At 47.3% G+C, this 25,328-nt stretch overlaps 1 protein-coding gene across 1 annotated transcript; it reads right to left on the bottom strand.

The window, feature by feature from the left end:
- Window positions 1-4,888: 4,888 nt before the first annotated feature.
- Chrna9 (cholinergic receptor nicotinic alpha 9 subunit) lies at window positions 4,889-16,360 on the bottom strand. Its single transcript, XM_051165159.1, has 5 exons — window positions 16,178-16,360; window positions 15,781-15,926; window positions 14,125-14,279; window positions 11,057-11,589; window positions 4,889-5,435 (listed from the first exon to the last, which is right to left on the bottom strand). The coding sequence occupies exons 1-5, from the start codon at window positions 16,239-16,241 to the stop codon at window positions 4,894-4,896; spliced, it is 1,440 nt and encodes a 479-aa protein (XP_051021116.1). The 5' UTR covers window positions 16,242-16,360; the 3' UTR covers window positions 4,889-4,893.
- Between the last annotated feature and the right edge of the window lie 8,968 nt (window positions 16,361-25,328).

Below are 25,328 nucleotides of genomic sequence, written 5' to 3'. Positions count from 1 at the left end.
CGGGGCTTGTACTTAATCAGAACTCCTGGCTCCAGGTGGCCAAGACTCCCCACCTCCTCTCTGCCTGCGAGGCAATCAGTCTGCTTTGCCAGCCCTGTGATTCACATTGGCTCTTTGTGCCTCTACCTCCCCTTTGGATTTGGAACTCCACATCTGCCCGTTGGAGCCCTATGTGCTAAAGGGAGAAGAGGCAAAGAGAGAGCTGCACAAAGGCCAGCGAAGTTTTGTTCCAGCTTTTATTTCTCAAGAGCTGGAAGGATTAGAACTATTGACAAACTTCTAGCACCTGAGAGGAGGGAAGAGAGAGGCACACAGCTCCTTGCTGGCCCTGTACCCCGTGACATTATAAGTGGGCTCTCTCCCATCGCTTGAGGGATCCTAGAACTTGTGTTTCCAGTTTGCCTGAGACAGACAGTCCCTTTGCCAGCTTTGCCCATGGCTGTGTTGGCAAGGGTTGGCCTGAACTCTCGGTGGATGGAGAAGTAGACACAGAGGCAACAGAGGAGAACAAACAAAGATGAGGACCTCAGAAGGCCCAGTACACCTCACCAAGGTGGCTGGACAATAAACAATGTGGCTGATGACATTTTAAGTCTTGCTAAGCTGTGCGTGATCAGGCCTCCCACATTACTAGGCTTGCTTGACTCTTGTACCTTTCCCAGGTCACTGTTTGATGGTACTGCTCTGCCTTGTAAACCTGCTCTTGTTTCTTTCTTGCTTGCTTTCTTGCTTGCTTGCTTTCATTCCCCTCCACCGCTGAGACACAGTTTTTCTGTGTAGCCTTGGCTGGCCTCGAACTCACAGTGATCCACCTGCCTCTGCCTTCCTGAGTGCTGGGATTACAGGCCTGCACCACAGCAACTGGCCTTTTTTCGGTTTTTCAGGACACAGTTTCTCTTTGTGCCCTTTGCTGTCCTAGAACTCAATCTGTAGACCAGGCTGGCCTCGAATTTACAGAGATCCACCTGTTTATGCCTTCCGAGTGTTGGGATTAAAGGTGTGCACCATCACCGCCCCGCCTCTCCTAAAATGTCCTGAGCCTGCTTTACCCTTTGAGCCTGAGTTCCAGCCTACACCTGAGCGGCTTCCTCAACTGGGCTCATGTCTTCTCACCCTTAGATCTCTTTCAAACTCGATTCCTACACAGTCCAGAGCCAGCCAGTCACCAGATGTGTGTATTCTCAGTCACATTATTTTGTGTGACATGTGAGCTTTCTGGTTTTTTGTTTGTTTGTTTTTTGTTTTTCACTCGGCTCTTCTTTCTGGTGTCAAAGCCATCATTACAACCTCTCTGACCTGGTAAGGATAGTTCTGGCAGCTCTCCCAGCCTCTTCTCTTCCTTCAGTCTTCTAATTATGACCCCAGGGTTACTCCTGAAACAAAGACCTAATGACATCACCCACTTGCTTAAATTTCTTTTAGACCCCAGTACTTCTCAACTTCTCAGAGTAAAATTCTTTTAAAAAAAAAAAAAATGGTTGAGCAAGACCCCTCTGTGGACGAACCCATCCCAGCTATGAACAATGTAATCTGTAAAACAGGAGCTCATTGTAACAGCTTTGTGTTAGTACAATGAAATACCCAAAGCAGCAAAATTTATAGAGAATAGGTTTATTTAGCTCAGGGTTTTAAGGCTTACAGTATGGACAGCGTGGCGTAGGTCCTGGTGAGGGCCCCTCCGGCTACATCACCTCATGGAAGATGCAGTTGTGAGAACACGTAGGGGACCAAAAAAAAAAAAAAAAAAAAAAAAAAAAACCTCTCCAAACAGGAGGCTGGAAAGAGACTGGGATCCCACAATTCCTCTTACAGTATTGCCCCCAGCTGACTTAAGACCCTCCCTCTCGGCGCCGCCTTCTAAAGGTTTAATCATCACTCAACATCACTACCCTGGTTCCAACAGATGAACCTCGGGAAAATACATGTAAACCGCGCCTAACCGCAGAACACACGTGGCCCTCGCTGGCTGGTGCATTGGTTTTCTATATGTGCTGTGATCAATCATTATGAACTCATGCCTACATATCATGCCAGAGCTGGGGAAGGCCAGAAGTTTGACATGATTCTTGGTGTGCTGACATCAGTGTTCAACGAGTCAGGCAACCTGTGCCTGTGGCTTCTCAAGCAACTAGAGGTTGAATATTGTTGGCCCGTGGTTCCTGATTCTGGAGGCCTGCAGCACCACCCAAGGCCTTAGATGCTGACTGTTTGGTTCTTTCTCTTTTGCCTTCTCTTCCCTTTAAAGGGATTCTTATGATTGTGCTGGGCTCACCTAGATACCCCAAGAAACTCTGCCCTGGGGCTGTTTGATTATTGATCTTGAGTCCCCATTGCCAGGTTCTGAGGACTAGAGCATGGCCATCTTTGAGGACACGGTTGGTTAAAAGTGGAGACGCAGTTGAGCTGTGTAGCAAGTAAACTAAGCGGCCAGGGAGATGATGGCTCAGGAGGTAAAGTTGCCTGCTCCCAAGTCTGATGCGTTTTTTGTGGACTTTTTGGGTTTTGTTTTTAAAACTAAAGTTGTAAAAGTGATTTTTTTTTTTTTTTGGTTGTTGTTGTCGTGGTGGGTTTTTGTTGCTGTTGTTGTTGTTTTTGGTTTTTTGGTTTTTGATTTTTTTTGGTTTTTCAAGACAGGGTTTCTTTGTGTAGCCCTGGCTATCCTGGACTTGATTTGTAAACCAGGCTGGCCTTGAACTCATAGAGATCCACCTGCCTCTGCCTCCCAAGTGCTGGGATTAAAGGTGTGCACCGCCGCCACCCCCCCCCCCCCCCCCCGGCCTGGTTATTGTTTTTAAGGAAAGTCAATAAGGCAGAAAGTCTAGAATTAAGAACAAGAACCTGGGGGCTAGAGAGATGGTTCAGCAGGTAAGAGCACTGCCTGCTCTTCCAGAGGACCTGAGTTCAATTCCCAGCACCCTCATGCTCTCTCCTGGCTATGGAGTCACATGCCCACAGTCTCAGCACTTGGCAAGTAAAAGCAGGAGAAAGAGGAATTCGAGGTCAACACTGGCTACAAAGTAAGTTGGAGGCTAGCCTGGGCTACATAAGACCCTGTCCTAGAAACACAAAACAAAAATCAAACAAAAATTTAAAAAATCAAACAAATAGTGGTCTCTCGGTCTTTCTTATTCTAAATTATAACCTTCCATGACCTCAGCAGGCTTGGTCCTACTTAAACCCATGCCTAGTACCAATAGTAGAACTCCTGCCCACTTATCACTGAGCTGGACATTGAAGAGACAGGTTACTAACATCCACCTCCCCAGACCCCAGTTTCTTCCCCTGAGAAGGAAGAGTGATTCCTGCCTGCCTCACAGGACTGTCACCATCACAACTGCCCAGGTATCTGCACTCTGTGACACTTATGCAAATGTGAGTCAGTACTTTAGTAGGTGCTGGGACACCAGTGAGAAGGTGAATCAATGGGTAGGCTCAGCCTGCTGAGTTAAGTGCAAGTACAACTTCATCTATCGCACTTTAATTAAAGATGTAGCATAGCATGGACCTCACCTTTAGAGTGCAAAGTAACAAACACATGTGACATCACCATTATGGGAAAAAAAAACCTCTCTTCCCCTTTAATGTCTGAAACCAGACTTTCTGTAAGACCAAACCAAACCAAACCAAACAAAAAAACAAAAACCCTAACTTTGTTACTATTGTGTTTAGTTTAATTTGGGGGGGGGGGAGTTGGGGAGGGTTGGTTTTTCGAGACAGGGTTTCTCTGTGCAGCCTTTCCTGTCCTGGACTCACTTTGTAGACCAGGCTGGGCCCAAACTCACCGCGATCCATCTGCCTCTGCCTCCCCACTGCTGGGATCAAAGGTGTGCGCCACCATGCCTGGCTAACTTACGTTTTTGAAACAGGATCTTATTATATAGCCTTCATACAGATCAAGCTGCCCTTGCACTTTCAGTGGTCCTCCTGCCTCTATCTCCCCAGTGCTAGAATTACAGGTATGGTAGAGTTACCATAAACTGGCCAGCACAAAATAATTTGTCACTTGAGACTTGGGATGCAATGTACCCATACTGGCTGGTTTTGTGTTAACTTGACACAGAGTCATCAGAGAGGAAGGAGCCTCAGTTCAGGAGATGCCTCCATGAGATCCAGCTGTAAGGCATTTTCTCAGTTAGTGATCAATGGGGGAGGGCCCAGCCCATGGTGGGTGGTGCTAGTCCTGGCCTGGTGGTCCTGGGCTCTATAAGAAAGCAGGCTGAGCAAGCTATGAGGAGCAAGCCAGTAAGCAGCACCCCTCAGCTGCCTCCAGGTTCCTGTCCTGTTTGAGTTCCTGTCCTGACTTCCTTCAGTGATGAACAGCGATGTGGAAGTATGAACAGAATAAATCCCTTCCTCCCCTACTTGCTCTTTGGTCATGGCATTTGGTTGCAGCAATAAAAACCCTCAGACAGCACTGAACCCCTTCTGAACACGGCATCCTGGGGCGCCTATCATGCTGAGCCTTCATGACTCACTTCCTCTTGTAAAAAAAAAAAGTTTTATTGGAGACTCAGTGAAAATAAATTCGTTCGTTTGTTTTGCCTTTGTCTTTTCCCCCCTTTAAATCTCAAGCAAGAATACACGTGTCTTGCCGCCTGCAATAATAAAGAGATAAAGAATTATGTAAATTTGAGGCCTGCCACTCACCACTGTGGGCGGTCCTTCCTCACCTCCTCTCCTCACCTCCTAACCTTTGGAAATACGGATCTCCTCCTTGATTTAACCTGACACATAGCTACGATTTGATTGAAGTTAAAAAATAAAGGCGCGCAGAACATATCCCTAAATGATGTATAGACAGCAGTCAGATTCAAACATTGGAGCAGGATTTTACTGATCCCTCCACCCCACCCCCAAAATACCGAAGGCCTACCAACCCACCCCTCTCTTCTCTTAATCTGCCCTTGCTATGATCAAAACGGTCATGACAAGCACCATGGCAAAGAAAACCCACATGAAAAACCGGTCTATGACTTTGGCGACCTTTTTCCACTCGCTGCCCTTGGAGTTGCTGGCCTTGTGCTCTTTGAGGTACTTGGCGATGTATTCGATGTTTCTCGCCAGTGCATCATAGCGTGCACAGTAACTGTCAGCACTCTGGGGGGTCCCACCCAGGCGCCCCAGGTCGTTCTTTAAGAGTTTGTTTATTTCCTTCTTTCTAGAAAGATCTTTGTTTCTGGGTGTCTTCAGGTCGGGCCCGGGGAGTTTGCTATAGACCTTCGAGGTTCGTTGTGGCTCCTGGCTGTGGCGGGGGCTGAGGCAGCTCTCGCCCACGTCGTAGACAAACAGGACCCTGGACATGTACTTCAGGATGACGACTTTGGCCCAGCGTGGCACTGGCCGGGCCTCTGCCCCACAGAAATGGATGTTCATTACCATGATGGTGAGGGCTGTGGAGGCGGTGATCAAGGCCATGGTGGCTATGTAGTATTTACCTGGAACGGAAGTAGTACCAGCTAAGCTCATTTTTATACTTCTTCCTATTTGATGAAAAAAAAAAAAAAAACCAAAAAATAAGCAAAAAGCCTTTCCTAAGAAACTAATCTACCCAAGCCGGGTGTGGTGGGACAAGCCTTTAATCCCAGCACTCAGGCAGAGGAAGGCAGATTGCTGTGAGTTCGAGGCCAGCCTGGTTTACAAAGGGAGTCCAGGACAGCCAGGGCTACATAGGGAAACCTTGTCTCAAAAAAACCAAACCAACCAAAAAAACAAACAAATGAAACCCAAGAAACTGGTCTACCTTACTTGTCACCAGTAGAGACTTTGGAATCTGGCTTTCTAAGTTTGAAGTCCAGCATCATTACCCACCAGACTCAGAACCAAAGCAAAGTATAAAATCCTGTTAAACTTCATGCTCTGTAAAACAAGTGTAGTAAGTATCCAACAGTGCAATGAGGTGTCGCAGAAGCGACACTGTAAAGACCTCAGGACCACCCTTGATTGTGACTTAAAAAGTTCACAGATGTTTGCCAGGATGTGACGAACCAGTCCAATCTCAGTGAAGAGACAACAATGACCTTTGACTGGATCTTAGAATACCTCCAGGGCTCGGTGTTGTGGGAGACAATTACTGTTGCCTAAGGAAGGAGATGCAGAACCACTGTCTTTAAGTGTGATTTGATTACATAAGGCAAACGCTCAGCAAAGGGGGAAATGAGGGGAAGGGCATAGGAAGGGACAAATGAATGAAACAAATATTGAACAGCAAAACAAACAAACCAGCAGTTAAGGGCTAAGGATGAGCTGGTTCAGCTGGTGACACCACCTGATGTAAAAGCTAGAGGCTCCAGCATCCACGCAAAAAGCCATGTGTGGGGCTCTTTGTGCCTATAGGTACCCCAGCACTGGTGGGCAGAGGCAGCTAGAGCCCCAAAGCTCGCTGACCAGCCAGCCTGGCTGAAACGAAGAACTTCATTTTGGGACAAGCTCCCGCCTCAATGAGGTTAGATGGGGAGTGATGGGGAGGAGTGCTCATGCCTCTGAGTAACCTGGGATGTGAGTGCATGGGCACGCACCTCCAGCCCCACCCTCACCCCACCCTGCCACAGAGAAAACCAAGGGCGAGTTTTCAAAGTGAGGAATAAGACTGGTCCAGCGACTCACACTTGTCATTACAACTTCTTAGGAGATGGAGGCAAAAGGATGCTTGTGCCTAGGAGGTGAGGGTTGGCCCGGGCAACATAGATAGAGCCTCTCTCAAAAAAAGGAGGCAGTAATAAAAGTTTTATTTATTTATTTTTATTATTTTTTTTAAGACAGGGGTTCTCTGTGTAGCCTTAGCAGTCCTGGACTAACTTTGTAGACCAGGCTGGCCTCGAACTCACAGAGGTTCGTCTGCCTCTGCCTCCCGAGTGCTGGGATTAAAGGCGTGTGCCACCAGTGCCTGGCCAAAATTTATAAATTGGTTTTGTTTTGTTTTTTTGAGACAAGGTTTCTCTGTGTCACCCTGCTGTGCTGGGACTTGCTCTGTAGACCAGGCTGAACTTGAATTCACAGATCCGCCTGCCTCTGCCTCCCAAATGCTAGGATTAAAGGCATGTGTCACCACGCATGGAAAATTGATAAATTTTTAATAAGGCCACTCATGGGAAGAGGAGAAGAAGAGAGCAGGAGCCTTTATCCTTTAAAAAAAATGGTAATAAAAGAAACAGTAACACATTCATTTTAAAGTCATATTTGGAAAAGGTTTTTTTTGTTTTTTAGGGCATTTTGTTTGTTCTGGTTTTTGGCTTGGTTTGGTTTGGTTTTGGTTTTTCAAGACAAGGTCTCTCTGTGTAACAGACCTGCCTGTCCTGAACTCACTTTGTAGACCAGGCTGGCCTCAAACTCATAGAGATCCACCTGCCTCTGCCTCCGGAGTGCTAAGATTAAAGGTGTGCACTAACACCACACTCGGCTGGAAAAGTTTTATGTAATGGAATTTTAAAATATCTTTTATTTATTTATTTATTTATTTTAGATGTTAGCCCAGGCTGACCTTGAATCTGTCATGCAGCCAAGGTTGAACATGCACTTCTTATCCTCCTGCCTCCACCTCTTAACTGCTGGGGATTACAGGCATGCATCACTGTGCCTGGATTTAAATGGTGGTGGGGCTTGAACCCAGGTCTTCCTTCATGCTAAGCAAGTGCCCTACCAACCGAGCTATATTCACATCGCCATGGTACCTTTTTACTTATTTATTTTCAGTACTTGTATTGAATTTAGAGCTCCCTACAAGTTAGACAAGTGCCTCCCCGACACACACACATGTCCCCACTCCCCAGAGTATCTCAATATATCACGAAAAAGAAGGCTTGGGCAGAGGAATCCAAAATTCGATACAGGAAAGCCTGTTGATGTGATTCGCCACATTAACGGGCAAAAAAGAAAACTCACACGGTTATCTCACAGAGACAAGATGCTTGGTAGCTGCCTTGCTGAGGACAACATTGCCAGGCCTGTGACAAAAGGCCTCCGAGTGAATTTGCTGAAGGCACAAGGCAGAGAAAAAAGTGTGTTGGACATACTGTGAGAGAGCTGCGAAGACGGAGAGAAAAACTGCCCAGAAAGAGGCTAGGGGCAACTTTTATGGGGTGGGGAGTTGAGGGGACAGTTGGGCAGTGTTGCAGTGTCACGGAGTCCCTGGGTTTATTGTGGTTGGTAACAGCCTGGCCTTGAGGTAATTCTGCTCTTGCCCTGAGTCAGACATGGCTCAGAGTAAACTGTAAACCGGAGCCCAGAGTTTGCAGCCATAGCTTGTGGCTTGTGTGATTTTTCTGATGAGTTGTTAATGGTCCTGCCTGGAGGGCAGCAGTGGCCTTGCTCTCAGCCCAGCCTGATCTGAAGCAAAAACAGTGCTGTTCTAAGGTTAGGGTGGCTTGGCACAGCTCTCCACCCCAGAGCAGCGTTCGTAATAATGTTTGACGTCCACTCATTATTTATTAAGAACTCCAGATTAACTATAAAAGGAATATGGGCCAGAAACATACGTGAAATGCTACTTGTAACAGAGAAAAAGTAAACAATTTTCTGTAAATGTGACGGGCAAAGGGGCCAGGGCATTAGCTCTTGCTTAACATGCATACGGTCCTGGATTCAGACTCTAAGCACAGGGTAGGGAGAGAGTGGAGTGGGGTAGCTCCCCGCACCTGGGAGACTGAAAGTCCAAGTCCAAGGCCAGTCTGCATGGATGGTGAGATGCTGCCTCCAATGATGATGGCAGCCAAAGGCAGGAAACACATTTCATAGGTGCTAACAAATAAAATGCTCTGATATTCAACACATGCTCCCAAGATCTAACTATATACATTCTAGAAAGACAATGCATGTTACTGCGGAAATGGGATGATTAATGCTCCCCAAACTCTTGTGAATCATCTCTCCTTAGAAATGCGTCGACTTGTGATTGCGTGTCACTGCTGAGGAAGAGAGAGGGGCCTGCCCATGATCCCACTTCACACACAGTTTCCTTTCTGGTTTGGTTTTGGTTTTAGTTTGCGACATAGCATCGCGTAGTCGAGGCAGGCCTCAAACTCCTGGTCTTCCTCCCTCCACCCTTGAGTGCTGTGGTGACAAATGTGTATCTCTGTGCCTAGCCAGTGTCACTCTTTTCTGTCTCCTGCAAGGTAATAAAAGTGACAAGGTGCCAATACCTCTCTTAATTACTGGAGAAGAAACCTGTGTTCATTTTAGGGTGAAAGTGTGTGTGTGTGTGTGTGTGTGTGTGTGTGTGTGTGTGTGTGTGTCTATATGTCTGTGTGTCTCTGTGTGTGTATGTGTGTCTGTGTGTCATGTGTGTCTGTGTGTCTGTGTATCTGTCTGTGTCTCTGTGTATGTCTGTGTGTGTCTAGGTGTCTGTGTGTCTGTCTGTGTCTCATGTGTGTCATGTGTGTGTCTCTTTCTGTGTCTCTGTGTGTGTGAGTGTGAGGGACATAAAAGGGAACCCCTCACCTCCAGTACTTGGGAGGTAGAAGCAGAAGTTCAAGGCTAGCCTCAACTACAAAACCAATTACATGCCAGCCTGGGCAACCCGAGATCCTGTTCCCCTAAAAAGCAGAAACAAAACAAAAGGATGTCTCCATAAAAACCAATATAGCTCTGCCTGAATATTGGGTAAGTGTGCTCCGCAGAGCCCACACAGTCACAGGACATCTTCTGACTGCTGCTCTCTAGGTCCCTGAGCTCTGAAACTTCTCCTTGTGTGTTTTGTTGTTGTTGTTTGGTTTTTTGTCTTGTTTTGGTTTGGTTTGGTTTTTGGTTTTTCGAGACAGAGTTTCTCTGTGTAACAGCTCTGGCTGTCCTAGACTCGTTTTGTAGACCAGGCTGGCCTCGAACTCACAGAGATCCATCTGCCTCTGCCTCCCGAGTGCTGGGATTAAAGGCGTGAGCCACCACACCCGGCTGTGTTGTATCTTAAGGAACTAAAAATAAAGTTTACTTTTGGTTCTGGCAAGCATCTATGACAGCAGCAAGACAAGGTTTTGGTTAGAGGGGTCTCCTTGGTGGCAGTGACAAGAAGTATGAAGATGGCAGGGGAATCTGGGAACAAAGTGGCAGAGCAGCAGGCACAGCAGCCTCGGCCTCCGCTGCAACCATGGGTTTCAGGTTATGTTACTGCAGGCTTTTTTTTTTTTTAAAGATTTATTTATGTATATGAATGCATGTATGCTTGCTTCACAGAAGAGGGCGTCAGATCTCATTATAAATGGTTGTGAGCCACCATGTGGTTGCTGGGAATTGAACTCAGGATCCCTGGAAGAACAAACAGCGCTCTTAACCACTGAGCCACCTCTCCATCCCCCGTGACTGCAGACTTTTGAAAGTGTATTCTGCGAGAGATGGATCAGCCGTTAGAGGCCAGGTTCACAGCCAAAATGTAAGAAATTGCATTCTGCTTTAGAATGACCACATTCTCAAATCCTGGGCCATGTTGCTAATATTTATTTCTTACATTTTTTTTTTTTAATGAAGCATTTAATTTTGGAAGAGATTGCTAAATGAAGCTCTTTTGGCACAGGAACCTTTGTTTTAATAAGTGGAGCAGGGAAACTTCTGTTATACAGGGTAGAAGACTCACTTGAGAGGCCAGCTCATCTTCCTGTGACAGGTGCTATACTTCCTTCTGAGAAAAAAAGGCCTAACGTTGCAAACAGATAACAGAAGTCACTGTTAAGCAGAGGATTGTCCAGCCTGTATGAAGGTCTGGATTTGATCCCCAGCACCAAGTAAACTGGGTTTGGTGGAGCACATCTGCTATCCCAACTCTCAGGACGTAGAGGGAGGCAGACCGGAAGATCCAGTTCTTTCTCAGCTAAATAACAAGTTTGAGGCCAGCCTGGGCTACACTATACAACTCTGTCTCAAAAAAATATATAGATAAATATAAATTAAGTAATTATTCTTTTGTAAACCTGGAGATCATACGAACCATTTAGCTCCAACAACCATATGTATTTGCAAAGATGCCATCTGCAGGCACGATTTGTGAAAATCGTTAGGCCAGTTGCTTCAATTGCTACAATCTGAGGCACCCAAAACCTCAGGGTACAAAGCTAAGCTCCCAGTATGCACTCACCTATCAGTGGGACATTTTCTGAGGCTGGCATGATCTCTGCCACCATTAGCTGAAATACAGTCATGGCCAACAGGATGGTCACTCCCAGAGAGACCTTCTCCCCAGAGGCTGCTGGGAGATAGAAACTCAAAGGAGCGAGGAATGATATGAGGACACATGGGATGAGGAGGTTGACGATGTAGAAGGAGGACCTCCTCTTCAGAAGGAGAGTGAAGGTCACATCTGGGTAAGGCTCCGAGCAGCAGCCGTAGGAGATAACGTTCTTCACGGCAGGCATGCCATGGACCTCCCATTCCACATCTTCGATGAAGTCAGAGAGGTCTCCACTGTCCAGGGCATTGAATATGTCCACCTGGTTGCCATTGTAGGTCCAGGAACCAAAGGTCAGGTTGCACTGCTGGCTGTCGAAGGGGAAATAGGTGACATCCACCACACAAGAGCTTTTGGTGATAGCTGGCGAGTCCCAGGTGATGAGCCCATCGTACCGCAAGACCACGTTGGTGTTCACGGGCTCTGAGGACTCATCGTCAGCCCTGGAGAGCAGATAAAGACCACAACGGGAGGACCACAGCGGGAGGACCACAGCGGGAGGACCACAGCGGGAGGACCACAACAGGCACTTGCTAAGAGGCCTTGCTGACTTGCCGCTGGACAGCTCACTGCTATTTCAGCATCTTTGGCACTGGGACCGCATTCTCTGTCCCTTTGGCTTGTGAGTTTGGAATCACTCCCAACACACCTTCTCCTCCACCTCCCGCCACTGGTCTGGACCACTTCCCTCAGCATCTTCCTTAAAGCATCTCTGTTCCGTGTTCCTTCCAACCCGTATCAATGCTACCAATGACCAGGACGTCCAGAAAAGAAAGGAGCCTGTCAAAGCTTAAATCTACGTCTCTGATTTTGTTGCTGTCATCATAGGTGAGTGTGTTTATTTGGAAAACACAGAGGAAAAAGTCACTCATCTGTAATCTTACAGCTGCTTACTGTTTCTCAGGGTATCTTCTCTCACTTTGTCAACACCTGTTCCTGCTGTCCCTCCATTTTCCTCTAGGGAATTAGTTTCCCTTCATTGCCACTACAAGGCAGAGGCACTGTTGCCGTGTGCACACACACAGCTGCTGGCGCAGGCTTAGCTGAGTGGCTGTGTATACTTGCCAAGAAGCATTTTGGTAACTCTGGTCCCTGTGGTGCCCGGTCGAAGCCGGAGTGTGGGGCGAGCCGAAGACCTCGCTCTGCAGAAAGAACTGGTGGAAGCTACAGAAAACTCCCGAGAGATCATCTATAACAACCCAATTCTCAGATGTCGCTCTATCACACTCTGTGGATGAGTGTGGTGATGGGTCCTGTGACTCCTCTTCTTGGAGAGAGGGTGGGGAGGAGGAGGAGGCAGGGTAGAGTAATAAAGCCTAGTTCTTAAACGTTAGCTTCTCTGGAAGACACATGGACCATTCCCCTGGTCACTTAAAATGAGGGATGAGCAGCAGGTCGTGACCTTTGGCTGAAGTCTGAGGAAGGAATGGTTCACGGCTGCTACCCACGGCTGCTTTTTCTAGAGCTCCTCATGATCGCTCAAAGGCTCTGCCCAAGGTGCCCCCCCAATAAACCCCATTTTCCATCTGATCAACAGAGGAGCACCTCTCAACCCACAGGAGCTGAGGTTCCAGAACAGAGGGGAGATCCCCTGACAACTGAAAGGAGGTGGAGATGCAGAACCTGAATTAGGCAAGAGACCCCGCCCCTTCTGGAAGGGTAGCCAGTTGGCCAGCGGCACACACGGCTCTCTGGAACCTGGAGGAATGCAGAATTGCAGGCCACACCCTACATCTACTGAACCAAACCTGAGTTCTGTCAGGATCTCTAGGCGCTTCAAGAACACTTTCCAGTGTGAGAAACATGAACCATGAGTGTGCAAGACGCTTTACTCTGAGAAAAGCCAAAACAGTCCCAAGAGACCAACTCCCCTCCACTCTACAGCCTACAATCCACAGGACGGATTCTAGGTGGCTCAGCCTATCTAATAACAACAGTGTTTCTCTTAAATAACCTCTGGACCCTGAGCAGGTTACACTGTATCTCCAGAGACCTTTCCCATTGAAGTCCTCGCTTTCCAGCTTACTGGAGAACAGAGCTAAGTTGGAGTGATGGTAACTTGGGAGGCTGAAGCAGGAAGAGTCCCAGATCCAGGGTAGTTTGAGCTCAACAGCCAGATCCTGTCTTTAAAAACAAAGCAATGCCAGGTGGTGGTGGCACACGCCTTTAATCCCAGCCCTTGGGAGGCAGAAGCAGGTAGATCTCCCGTGAGTTCGAGGCCAGCCTGGACTACAGAGCGAGTTCCAGGACAGTCAGAGCTGTTATACAGAAAAACCCTGTCTGGAAAAACAAAAATAAATAAATAATAACAAACAAACAAAACAAAGCAGCAGCGACAACAACAACAACAAACAAAACCACATAAGAGGAAGAGGAGAAGGAGGGAACAGGGGAGGAGGAGACGGGTCAGTGTAGATACAGTGAGCTAAGATGTAGCTCCCACTGGAACAGGGTGGCCACCTCAGCCTGCACCAAGAGTCTGCTTACAAGAGAAGGGATTTGGGCACAGGCCACACTGAGAGAGAACCCCGTGTGAAGATGAAGGCAAAGACCAAAGTGATGCTTCTACAACTCAGGGGACACAGAGAATAGCAAATGACAGAAGCTGGGGGAAGAGCATGGAGCGGGTTCCTGCTGGCCAGCCCACAGAAGGAAACAAAGTGACACTTCACTCTCCAGCCTCCAAAAGTATGAGCTAACAAACATGTCTTTTTCAAGTCACCTCGTCTGTGCTTATTGCTTCTACCTTAGACAAATGCCTCTGCTTTTTGTCCCTGAAAGGTGCATGGTGTAAAGTTTGATGGTCTCTGTCCAGCTCTCTAGGCTTTTAGGGCGTGATGCTTTGTCATCTGAGATTTGGATAAGAACATGGATTCACACTCCGAGTGTATTTTAAACGTCCCCTTGACGTGATGTCTGAGATTCTGCTAAACCAGTGGGTTCTTTGCAGGGAACCACCTAGTCTGAGTTGCACTTACTTGTTGTACAGGACAATGTCCGGCCTCCACACCAGGTCACTGGGAATCCTGATCGAGTCCAGTCCATCATACTGATCTCGATCCCACGTGAGATATGCATCATGCCAGGTTTGGCGGATCCACAGATAGGCTATCAGAATCTGATTTCTTTCATCCTAAAGGATGAATCCAGGAGTCACTTTATCCAGTATATGCTTCCGGCTGGCTATGGGACACTTGTTCTTGATAGCAGGACTCTCAAGAATGCCCATCTGTTTTCCACCCATAAACAAGACCTCTTAACATTCTATTTGAAGCCCAGCTTGATGGTGCACGCCTTTAATCCCAGCACTTGGGAGGCAGAGGCAAGTGGCTCTTTGTGAGTTCGAGGTCAGCCTGGTCTACAAGTGAGTCCAGGACAGCCAAGGCTACACAGAGAAACCCTGTCTAAAAAAAAAAAGAAAAGAAAAGAAAAAGAAAAAAGAAAGAAAGAAAGAAAAGAAAAGAAAAGAAAAAGAAAGAAAAACCAAAATAAATGAATATATAAATCAAATTTTATCTGGCCACGCTTAATGCCTTTTTGATATAGTGTGTAAGATGTAAAAGAGACGGGTATTTAAGTCTTTGTATCTTTCCATAGGCCAACTGCTCAATTTTCTCTGAAAATGGATCGATAAGGAAGGACACACTTGAGCCAAGAGTCAAGAAATACCTATCATGTGCAAAAAAAGACACCATCCACGCCTCCTAACTTTGCATAATTAAATACATATATGCAGGAAATCAGTCATGTCATCTTAAAATACCACCTTCCTTTATTTGAATTGTGATTAAATCTACATGACCTCAAAGTACTATTTTAGGGGACCGGAGTTCAAAGCGTGTGTATCTGTGGTCAGCTCCCTGCACGCAGGTCACGCCGCTCGCCACTGCCTGTAACTCTAGCTCCAGGGGATTCGATGCCCTCTTCTGGTCTCTGCAGTCACTGCACTAACATGCACAAACACACAGGCACACACACACAATTAAAATAAAATAAAATATTTTCAAATGAAATATTTAAAAGTAGCATTTTAGCTATTTTATAATTGTTAGGAGCTTCCAGAAACTTACCCCTCCCCCCGTACAATTATCTCAACTATCTTAATTCACGAACACTTTCGTCATACCTATAGGCACTAAGCAGTCCCTGGCAACCAAAGCTCTGTTTTCTGTTTTGTTTTGTTTTGTTTTGTTTTTTTGAGACAGGGTTTCTCTGTGTATCCTTGGCTTGGCTGTCCTGTACTTTGTAGACCAGGTTGGCCTCGAACTCACAGCGATCCACCTGCCTCTGCCTCCCGAGCGCTGGGATTAAAGGCGTGTGCCACCATGCTCGGTCAATGTTCTGTTTTCTGACTGAATGGACAGACCTATTTTGGACATTTCATGAATAGGATCCTATCACATGCAGCACTGTCTCTCTTTCCCTTGCCTTAGACTGTGAATGGTAGCGACATTAGGCAGCACTTGGTCTATAGAATGCTTCCTCTCCCTGGCTCTCTCTCCTCATGCCAACTGGCACCCAGGACTGCCCACTTCACTCTCTCCCAAGGTCCCATTAAGACATTTGCCTCAGAAGCAAATGCTTGTTTTTACTGTAACCCTCTTTCCAAAGTGTCGCCACCCAACGTCACTCACCATATCCTTTATCTGAGAGAGCGTGATCTGCAGTGTGACATTCAGGACCGTATCTGTATCCTCTACCGGACGCAGAGCATTGGAGTAATCTTCAAAAAGATCATTAAACAACTTCTGGGCGTATTTTCCCTCTGCTGTTTCGACAGCTGCTCAAAGAGAAAGACCTGGATCAGCATTTCAAAACAATACCGTCTCTGGGGTCAAAATGGGGGATGGCTCCAAACCAGCTAGAGACAGCTCTGAAGTGAATGGATGAGCTATTTTTCTGACCCGGTCATCGTGAGTCAGAAAGAGGCATGAACATGTCCACGAACTCACATCAGTCATCCTGTCTTTCTGGCCCTATTCAGAAAGATTCTAGAGGCGCCCATATGGGAGTGTGGCACCCGCCTCTCACCTCTGAGTCCAGAGGCAGCAAAATACATCCAACAGAATGAGATGCAGGAACAGGGCCGGCTCATCTTTCCGCAACATGTAGACTGTCCCAGCACGAGAGCGAGGACTTCCACTTCTGTCTGTGAAGGACCCAAAGCACCCTCACTGCCACTGTCACAAAACAGATGGAGACTGCCTGCCCTCCCCTGTGGTAAGATGAGACTGCCGTTCCAGTAACCATGATGCCAGGAGCCCAGAGAGGTGTGGGGGGGGGGGAGCGCGGCTAGCGACATTGCTCTTGGGGAGGGAGCTGAGAGCATGGCTACCCTCCTTCCAGACCAAAGAGGAAAAGGTAGAAGCAGGAGCCAAGGGCACACCTGACACTCAAAGACCCCATGAGAGCAGGGTGGGAGCTTGCTACAGCTGACACAGCTGGTTTCCGTTTGGGTCAGAGTCCAAGAGAAGCCGAATGACTGTAGGCACAGAGCTGACATCCGAGGACCACCCTGCCCTTCTAGAAGCGTCTGAAGAGGGGAGGGAAAATGGCTGCCTTGTCTCTAGAATGAGTAGCTGTTTGAGTTTCTTGGCTCCCTGTCCTCCATGTTCCCACCGGGCAGGGATCGGGCAGAGCAAATGGACGGAACACACACGTGCGAGGGTGTGTTGGACGGGAGAAGAAATGTGAGCTTCCTGGTTACTGTGTGAGTGCGTCTGAGCAAACTGACTAGGGAAAATAACAATCCTGTCCCCCCAAAGCCACCAGTCCACACCTATGCAACCCCAAGGACGTGCTAGAGACTCCCGCCTCTTCTCAGCTTTGCAGATTCTGAACGTCTCTGTTTACCAAGTCAGCAAAGACTTGCCAGTTCTTACCAAAAAAGAAAAAAGAAAAAAAAGATGTTTCAAAGGCTAACCAGATCCTATAGGACTGACTTCTAACCAGCGTGGCTCCACAGGGCTTCTGCTTTCCACCGAAATTCTATTTTATATGGTTTCATTCACTTTTCACATAACTAATTTTGTACACACACACGCACACACATACACACACATGCCCGTTTCCAATTGCATCTGTAATCTGGGATCGCATGGCTATACTCTTCCTGCCCGGGGAAGCTGCCTAGGATCAGAGCGAGGAAATTGGATAGCTCTGTTTGCTCAGGTTACAGGCCGTTGTGAGTCATACCATCCCTCTTCAGGAACATATGCCCCAGGTGGAACAGACATCCAAGCCGCCAGCTAAGTGTGTCTCTAATTGTCCCCCACCCCCCCCCACCCCCCCGCCTCTGTCCTTTGAGAAGACATCATTGCCCTCATGCCCCAGTCTCAATCATCCAGTGACACAAGCCCTAGGTCCTAGTAGGGTCACGCTTCCTTTGACAAACAACTGCTCACCCAATCCGCAAAACTGTGGGTGCTTTTGTAGCTGTATTTAACACCGTGTTGTTCTGGGGTGGGGAGGAGAAGCCAAGGTCCAGACATAAACATGCTAGCTTGCTTCCCGCAGCTGGTGGCCAGTGATGGGTCAAGGCCACCTCCGATGAACTGTTATACTCACACGACATGCGCACGCCTGTGCTGGCTTTCAACAGGTATGACTTTCGATGCAGGCTAAAACTCTCTCTGCCTTGCCACCTGCTTCTTTTATTCCCCTACAGTGCTCCAAGCAGGCTCTCGTACCGGGTGTTCAAAGACTTGGCACTCACGGCCCTAGTGGCTGCTTCTAGTTACTTGTGGTCCAACTCAGTAGCGGGTCATTCAATGGGTCATTTAGAATTAAAAATGATGATGATGATGGTCACTTCCTGATGCCAACAAAATGCTAATTAAGCCAATGCTGTTGTTGGAGTTTTTTTTTTGGGGTGGGGGCGTGCCTTGAGGCCAAGATGTCAATGAACACAAACTAAACTTTTAAATTCTGATGTTGCTTCTGGTCTCTTGGCTAAGATCAAGTGTGAATTCCTTCCAAAATTCACGAGGGGAGGGCTGGGGAAATGGCTTAGCGGGTGATGCGCAGGGACTTGACTTCAAATACCCAGAACCCACACAAAGTGGCAGTGCCATGCACATCTGTATCCCTGACTCCGAAGAGGTGGGAGGGTCAGGAGGCTGCCGGGAGCTCACGCGCTGGCAGTCAAGAGCAAGGAAACCATCTCCAGCTTGTTCTCTAACTTCCAAAACCATGCATGACACCCGAGTACCAGCATTCATATATATATATATATATGCATGTACACGTATATGCACATGCACACGCATGCATACACACACAGAGAGAGAGAGAGAGAGAATAACTACCAAATATAACTCCCATCTCTCCAATAACTCCAAGTCATACCAATAAAAGAGACCTGAAACTCTTGCTACCAAGGCATTAAGTGTCAGAAGAAATTAGTGAATTAGATGATTGATTTTTTATTTTATTTATTATTATTATTTTTTTATTTTTTTTTTTTTTTTTTTTTTTTGGTTTTTCCAGACAGGGTCTCTCTGTGTAGCTTTGACTGTCTTGGACTCACTTTGTAGACCAGGCTGGACTCACAGAGATCCACCTGCCTCTGCCTCCCAAGTGCTGGGATTAAAGGCGTGCTCCACCTCGTCCCATGTCTCCCTCTTCCCCCACCCCCTCCCACCCCCTCCCACTCCTTGCTGTATCTCTACTGAGCCTCATGTGACAGAAAGAGGTTAGGACACAGTAGGAGTCTCGCCACCTATGTTCAACTCTTAGGCCCAACTATATCAGTCATGTGAGGCTCCCGACGCCTCAGTTCTACATTTGCAAGAGTGAAACATAACACGCACCCCAAGCGGTTATCGTGAGGACCGAAGAGAAAACAGAAAAATTGCCAAGCACACACTTGGTACATGGCAAGCTGTCAACAAAAGTTAATATGATGTCCCCCACTAAGGCGCACAGGCTCCAAGAGTCAGTAAAAACTCCATTTAGTTGCCAAGAAAAGAGCCAAGTTCGCGAAGAGACGTAAGCAGGTGCTCAGGGCCGTGCCGTTTCTGGGTCAGAAGAGTGATGGATACATGATCCGGGCACCTGATCTAACCAGGTGAACCATCTGCGGGACGGCAGCAGGCTCTCACATCCATGCCTTGCCAGAAGACACACACTGTTCCCCACAAAGCCCCCTAAGGTCTGGGTCTTTCCTCACCTTGGGCTGAGAGGCTCTCTCCTCCTTGGGAACATTCTAGCTGCCTCATTAGGTCACAAGTGTTCTTGAATAGCCTGAGCCTTTCGGTACCCCACTGGCTCTAATTCCTCTTTTCACTTCAGACAGTGTGGTCACAGTCGCAGGGTATTTCCCTGTTGTTTGCCACCATTCATTCATCTCTTTGGTGACAATACAAGAGTTGGGTAGATGATAGGTCTGGGGGAGACCCTCCTGTCTTGTTCATAGGACCAGCCTACTTCCCATGTTAATCCATGGTGAAAGAAATAAGGAAACACACGCCGGCACCAGGCAAACCAAAGGACGCCCTCCCAGGATACTTTGCAACGCGGAGCTCCCAACCTCTCTCTCAACTGTGTGTTCCCTAATGTGGGGGTTGAATAGGAATGGCCCCCCATATGCTCATATATCTGTTTTTGTTTTGTTTGGTTTGGTTGGTTGGTTTGGTTTTTCCAGACAGGGTTTCTCTGTGTAGCCTTGGCTGTCCTGGACTCACTTTGTAGACCAGGCTGGCCTCGAACTCACAGTGATCCACCTGCCTCTACCTCCCAAGTACTGGGATTAAAGGCGTGCGCCACCACCGCCCGGCTTGTAATCATATATTTGAATGCATAGTCCTTGGGGAGTGGCACTCCTTAGAAAGATTAGGAGGCATGGTGTTGTTGGGTAGGTGTGGTCTTGTTGGAGAAAGTGTGTCACTGGGGGTGAGCTTTGAGATTTCAAGAGCCCAAGCCAGGCCCAGCAACAGTCTTCTCTTCCTGCTGCCTGCGGATCACGGTGGGGAACTCTCAGCTTCTTCTCCAGCACCGTGTCTGCCACCATGCTGCCATGCTCCCTGCCATGATGACAGTGGACTAGCCCCTGAGCTGCCGGCCAGCCCAGTCAGCTGCTTTCCTCTGTACACGCAACAGAACACTGACTGAGACACCTGTCTCTGGCCCACTTGGTGTTGCTGCCATAGAGCAACCAGGACTAGAGGATTCGTGGGCTGATTTATGTCTCACACTTTGGAGGCTGGGACGTCCAAGAGCATGGTGCTGAGTTCTGGTCCCGCTGCTGCATCACAGCGCAACACAGAGCATCTTCTGGCAAGAGAGGAGAGGTGCAGTTGCTCAAGCCTCTCTCCCTCTCCTCATAAATGCTGTTAATTCCACACCTTCCTGCAAAAAGGCCTCATCTAACCCCAAAAGCCCACCTCTTGAGCACATTAACAGGTGAATTTGAAAGGTAAGTTTCAAGCTGAAGAGATGGTTCAGTGGGTGAGGTACTTGCTGTACACGCGTGAGGACCTGAGTTCAATGCCCCAGACTCCTTTTAAACACACTCGTGCATACCCAGCAGATTATGTGGTTGCACTTGTAATCCTGGACTTTTGGGTCCACCAGCCTAGTGAGCAAGAGAGTTCCAGGCCAGTGAGAAACTCTCAAAAGACAGCGGTGAATGCCCTGTGTGATTTTTCCTGACCAGTCATCACTATCACCTTCCTCATCATCATCCCCACCATCATCATCCCCACCATCATCCCCATCATCATCATCCCCTTCATCATCACCATCACCATCATCATCATCATCCCCTTCTTCATCATCCTCATCATCCTCATCATCATCATCCCCACCATCATCATCCCCTTCGTCATCATCATCCCCATCATCATTGTCATCCCCATCATCATCATCATCCCCTTCATCATCATCCCCCTCATCATCATCATCCCCACCATCATCATCCCCTTCATCATCCCCATCATCATTGTCATCCCCATCATCATCATCCCCTTCATCATCATCCCCATCATCATCATCATCCCCATCATCATCATCCCCTTCATCATCATCCCCATCATCATCATCATCCCCATCATCATCATCATCCCCATCATAATCATCCCCATCATCATCCTCTTCATCATCATCATCCCCATCATCATCATCATCCCCATCATCCCCATCATCATCATCATCCCCATCATCATCATCCCCATCATCATCATCCCCATCATCATCCCCATCATCATCCTCTTCATCATCATCATCCCCATCATCATCATCATCCCCATCATCATCATCATCCCCATCATCATCATCATCCCCATCATTATCATCCCCATCATCATCATCATCCCCATCATCATCATCCCCATCATCATCATCCCCATCACTCCCATCATCCCCTTCATCATCATCATCCTCTTCTTCATCACCATCCCCATCATCATCATCATCCTCTCTATTCATTACTAAGATTTTCTTTTTCACCCTTTAGACTTTTAGTCTGGACAAATGACTCTCCTGCCTTCCTCTGGTCCTGACCCAGGTAAGATTCAGTTCAAGCCAGGTACCGTGTCACACGCTGTAATCCCAGCACTCTGGGAGGCACAGACAGGAGAATCTCCATAAATTCAAGGCCAGCGAGTCCAGGACAGCCATGGCTACACAGAGAAACCTTGTCTTAAAAAACAAAGCAAAACAAAATATTTAGGTCATTATAGACCTGACTAACTCACCCAATGAATGGTCTTTTTAAAAAGTTTGGACACTCTAGAAATAATCTAAAAGAATTAAAGTCTATTTGTCTTAAATATAGAACAGCAAACCTACTAAAAGAAGTGGAAGAAAGATGTAATTCTCAAGCAACAAACCAAATTTGAGAAATAATTCAAATTCACAAGGCTCAAACAAAGCCAAGGTACTTCACCTCACTAGCCACCAGGTGTCGCTGTACACTCCCTCAGCTCTCTGTACAGAGCAGAAAACAGTGTTAGAGGTGAAATCTACTGTGTTAAACCCACCCAAGAAACAGCATCAAAAAACAAAACAAAACAAAACAGCCCAACCCAGCATCATTTGAAGTACCACATCTGCATAAATACATCCATCTATATAGGATTTCGGGTTAACAGTAAAATGCTAATGGCAATAAAATCTATCAATTGATTTAAGCTAAGAAATAGACTGGAGTCTATGGTTTTAATCAATATATTTCCTAGAATATTCTTGCATTTTCTTTCCTCAACCTCAGCCAGATCAATGTCTACAGCAGCACAATTCTGTTAGACCAGAACAGAATATTCCAGAAGCACCTCAGAAGAGCAGTGAGTCCCTTGCTTTGGAGGACTGAATCCCAAGCACTTCTACAAGGTGGAATTTAAATGCAGTGTGGTTTGTGTGTGTGTGTGTGTGTGTGTGTGTGTATGCATGCGCATATGTGTCCACTCTTAGGTAGGTGTGGCTTATCGGATTCCTCTGAATTGAAACATTCCCTGCAGAAGACGTCAAGGCTCATAGGATTCCAGAAGTAAACAAAACTGCAACATATCTGGTAAAGAAGAAACTTGGAAGATTCTGGAAGGTGCCACCCCCACTTTATAGAAGCAGTAAGCAGCTGGTAGAGGAGAAGATGCTGACTAGCTAAGCTGCAGAGGGATTTCTCAGGCCTGTCGAGCTGTCTGTGAGCTGGGCAGTGTCCAGGCTTACAGCTTTTGAGTCGTCAGCCTGGTTGGGGTGGGCTTTTCAGTGCTTAGTCATCCCTGCTCCTTTAGGTAACCCCTCGCCCACACTCCCGTGAACAACCCTAGTCAGAACTCACCGGTTCTCCAGACAAGACGTTGCTTTGGTCTGCTGTGGTCTCCCTTGGTGGGGTGAGTTAAGCTTGTATGTGCACGCTGCATCTCCCTGGGGGAAACTCTCTCACACAACATTGGCTTCCAGGGATTGAACCCAGGTCTCCAGACTTGCCCAGTAAATGCCTTTGCCTACTGAGCCATTCTTTTACCAGCTCTAGGATGGGAACTTTTGAAAACACTGTGCAAACCATTTGCCTGGTAAAGTCAGCAAAGGCTGACACGAAGTGCTGGACAAGCTGTGCTGGCCACTGAATCTCAGTTTACCAGGCTTGTTGTCAGCGTCTCCTCTCATCCAGGCCCCACAAGATACACTATCTCAGATAACACTGGTTTCCTGACCTGAACTTTTCCTGCATTCGTTCTGCAAACAATCCCTTCCTTGGTCAACGTCCTCACGGTGGTGTGAGTGAGCACAGCCCCACAGGCTCCTGTGTTTGAACATTTTGTCCCCAGTTAGTGGAACTGTGAGGAAAGGATTAGGAGGTGTGGCCTTGTTGGAGGAGGTGTGCCACTGGGGAGAAGGGGGGACTTTGAGTTTCAAAAGACTCTTGCCATTCCTGGTGTCCAGCTGTCTCTTCCGTGTGTGTGTGTGTGTGTGTGTGTGTGTGTGTGTGTGTGTGTGTGTGTGTGTGTATCAAGATGTGAGTCTCAGCTGCTGCTCCGATGCCTGCCTACTGCCATGCTCCCCGGCATGATGGTCATGAACTCCACTGCCCTCTGCAACTGTCAGTCCAGCGAGATGCTTTCTTCTCTAAGCTGCCTCTGTTATGGTGTCTCTTCACAGCAATAGAAATGTAACTAAAACAACCCATCCTTGCAAGGGCTCTTGGGAAACGGCAGTGACAATGTTCCTTCTGTTTCTCCAACCTACCCAATCCACCGTTCCTTGTTCCTTTAGACATTTCTGTTCCAAGTGAACCACAGGAGCAGTGTCAGGCCCTGGCCACAGAGTACCTGCAGTGGCTTCGTAAGCCTCCAAAGAGAATCTGCAGACACTATCCTTGCACAGGCGTTTTCATGGGTTTCCGTGGCACTGAAATCTCTTCTGCTTTCTCCTAGCTTTTCAGAAAAGCATCCCCTCAATGTTGGGTTTCTAAGGATGGAGTCCCAGCCCTCCTCCCCTTGGGCATTTGTGGAAACTCCTAGCAGTTGTGATGGAACACAGAGCTCAACAGAAGAGCCCACGAGCAGGCTCCAAGGTGACAGATCAGTGGCACGACTTTCAACCCATGATAGTAGCACTTTAAAAATTAATTTTATATAATTATCTCTGCAATTATAATAAGCAGAATCTTATGGTTTCTCACATATTTAAGGGCCAATCTGTACTTGTTGTGGTTTTAACTAAATAGGTAAGATGCCTAATTGTTTGAGGAGACGTTTTTTTTTTTAACCTTAAGTTTCACTTTCCTAGTTATATGTGTGCTGTGTTCCTGGAAAATACTGATTAAAGGAATGTAATTGCCTAAGAAATATATGAGAAGCCATGTTGGTCTTGTACTAGACACATCATTTCCTGCAGGTTCAAAATTTAAGTTCCTTTTTCCTAGAATGCACTTCCCCCAATGTCTGATGCTGACTTCTGTGCTGGGTGTTTAGTGACTCTTTCTGGCTTCCATGACAGCAGAGGAACTTTCCACCATAATCTTTCATCCCCTGCGATGTTTCCAGGGTTACAGCAGTTGCAGGAAACAGGTGTGGAGGGCTGTAAGTAACAGGTCCACACCACAGGATGGGGGCCAGGGCCAAGATCTTCTTGTGAGTGCATAAAAGCATTACCACTGACTTCTGCGAGCAGCCCTAGTGCTGATGATGTCACTGCTCAGGCCCTCTGCTGCACTCTGCAGGACAGGAACACTCAGATCTCAGAAGGCTCGGTACAAGCCTCTGCATGCTGCTTCCTTGAAAGAACATTCGTGAGGGGAAAATACACGCCTATAACTGAGGCCTCAATATAAAACATCATCTTGCCCATCACAAAATCCGTAGGCTGCTCAGAAAACAAAAGCCCCCTGAAAAGTGAACCCAATGACAGTGGTTAAGAGACCCTGAGAAGTATACTACCTGCGTTCAAATCTTGGAACCGTCACATTCACCTGGACCAGTTTACTCATCTCCAAAGAACTCAAATAAAAGATACACTGCAAGGCAGTTCTGAGGCCTGCATGTGGGGACACACGCAAAGATCTTAAACAGCGACAGTGTCTCCAAAGGCAGATACCCAGCTTGCCCTTGAACCCAGGACTTGCATCTTTTCTGGCAGCCAGGCCACCACTCTGGGGCTCTTGGCTGAGACTTGCTAACATGGTCACCCTGCAGGCATGATGTTTCCATGGCTATGTTTCCTCTTCTCTGACTGCAGAGGCAGG

This window comes from Acomys russatus, chromosome 22 (assembly GCF_903995435.1).
Source record: "Acomys russatus chromosome 22, mAcoRus1.1, whole genome shotgun sequence".
In the NCBI taxonomy this organism is placed as follows: Eukaryota; Metazoa; Chordata; class Mammalia; order Rodentia; family Muridae; genus Acomys; species Acomys russatus.
This window is presented reverse-complemented; position numbering and strand designations above follow the sequence as displayed.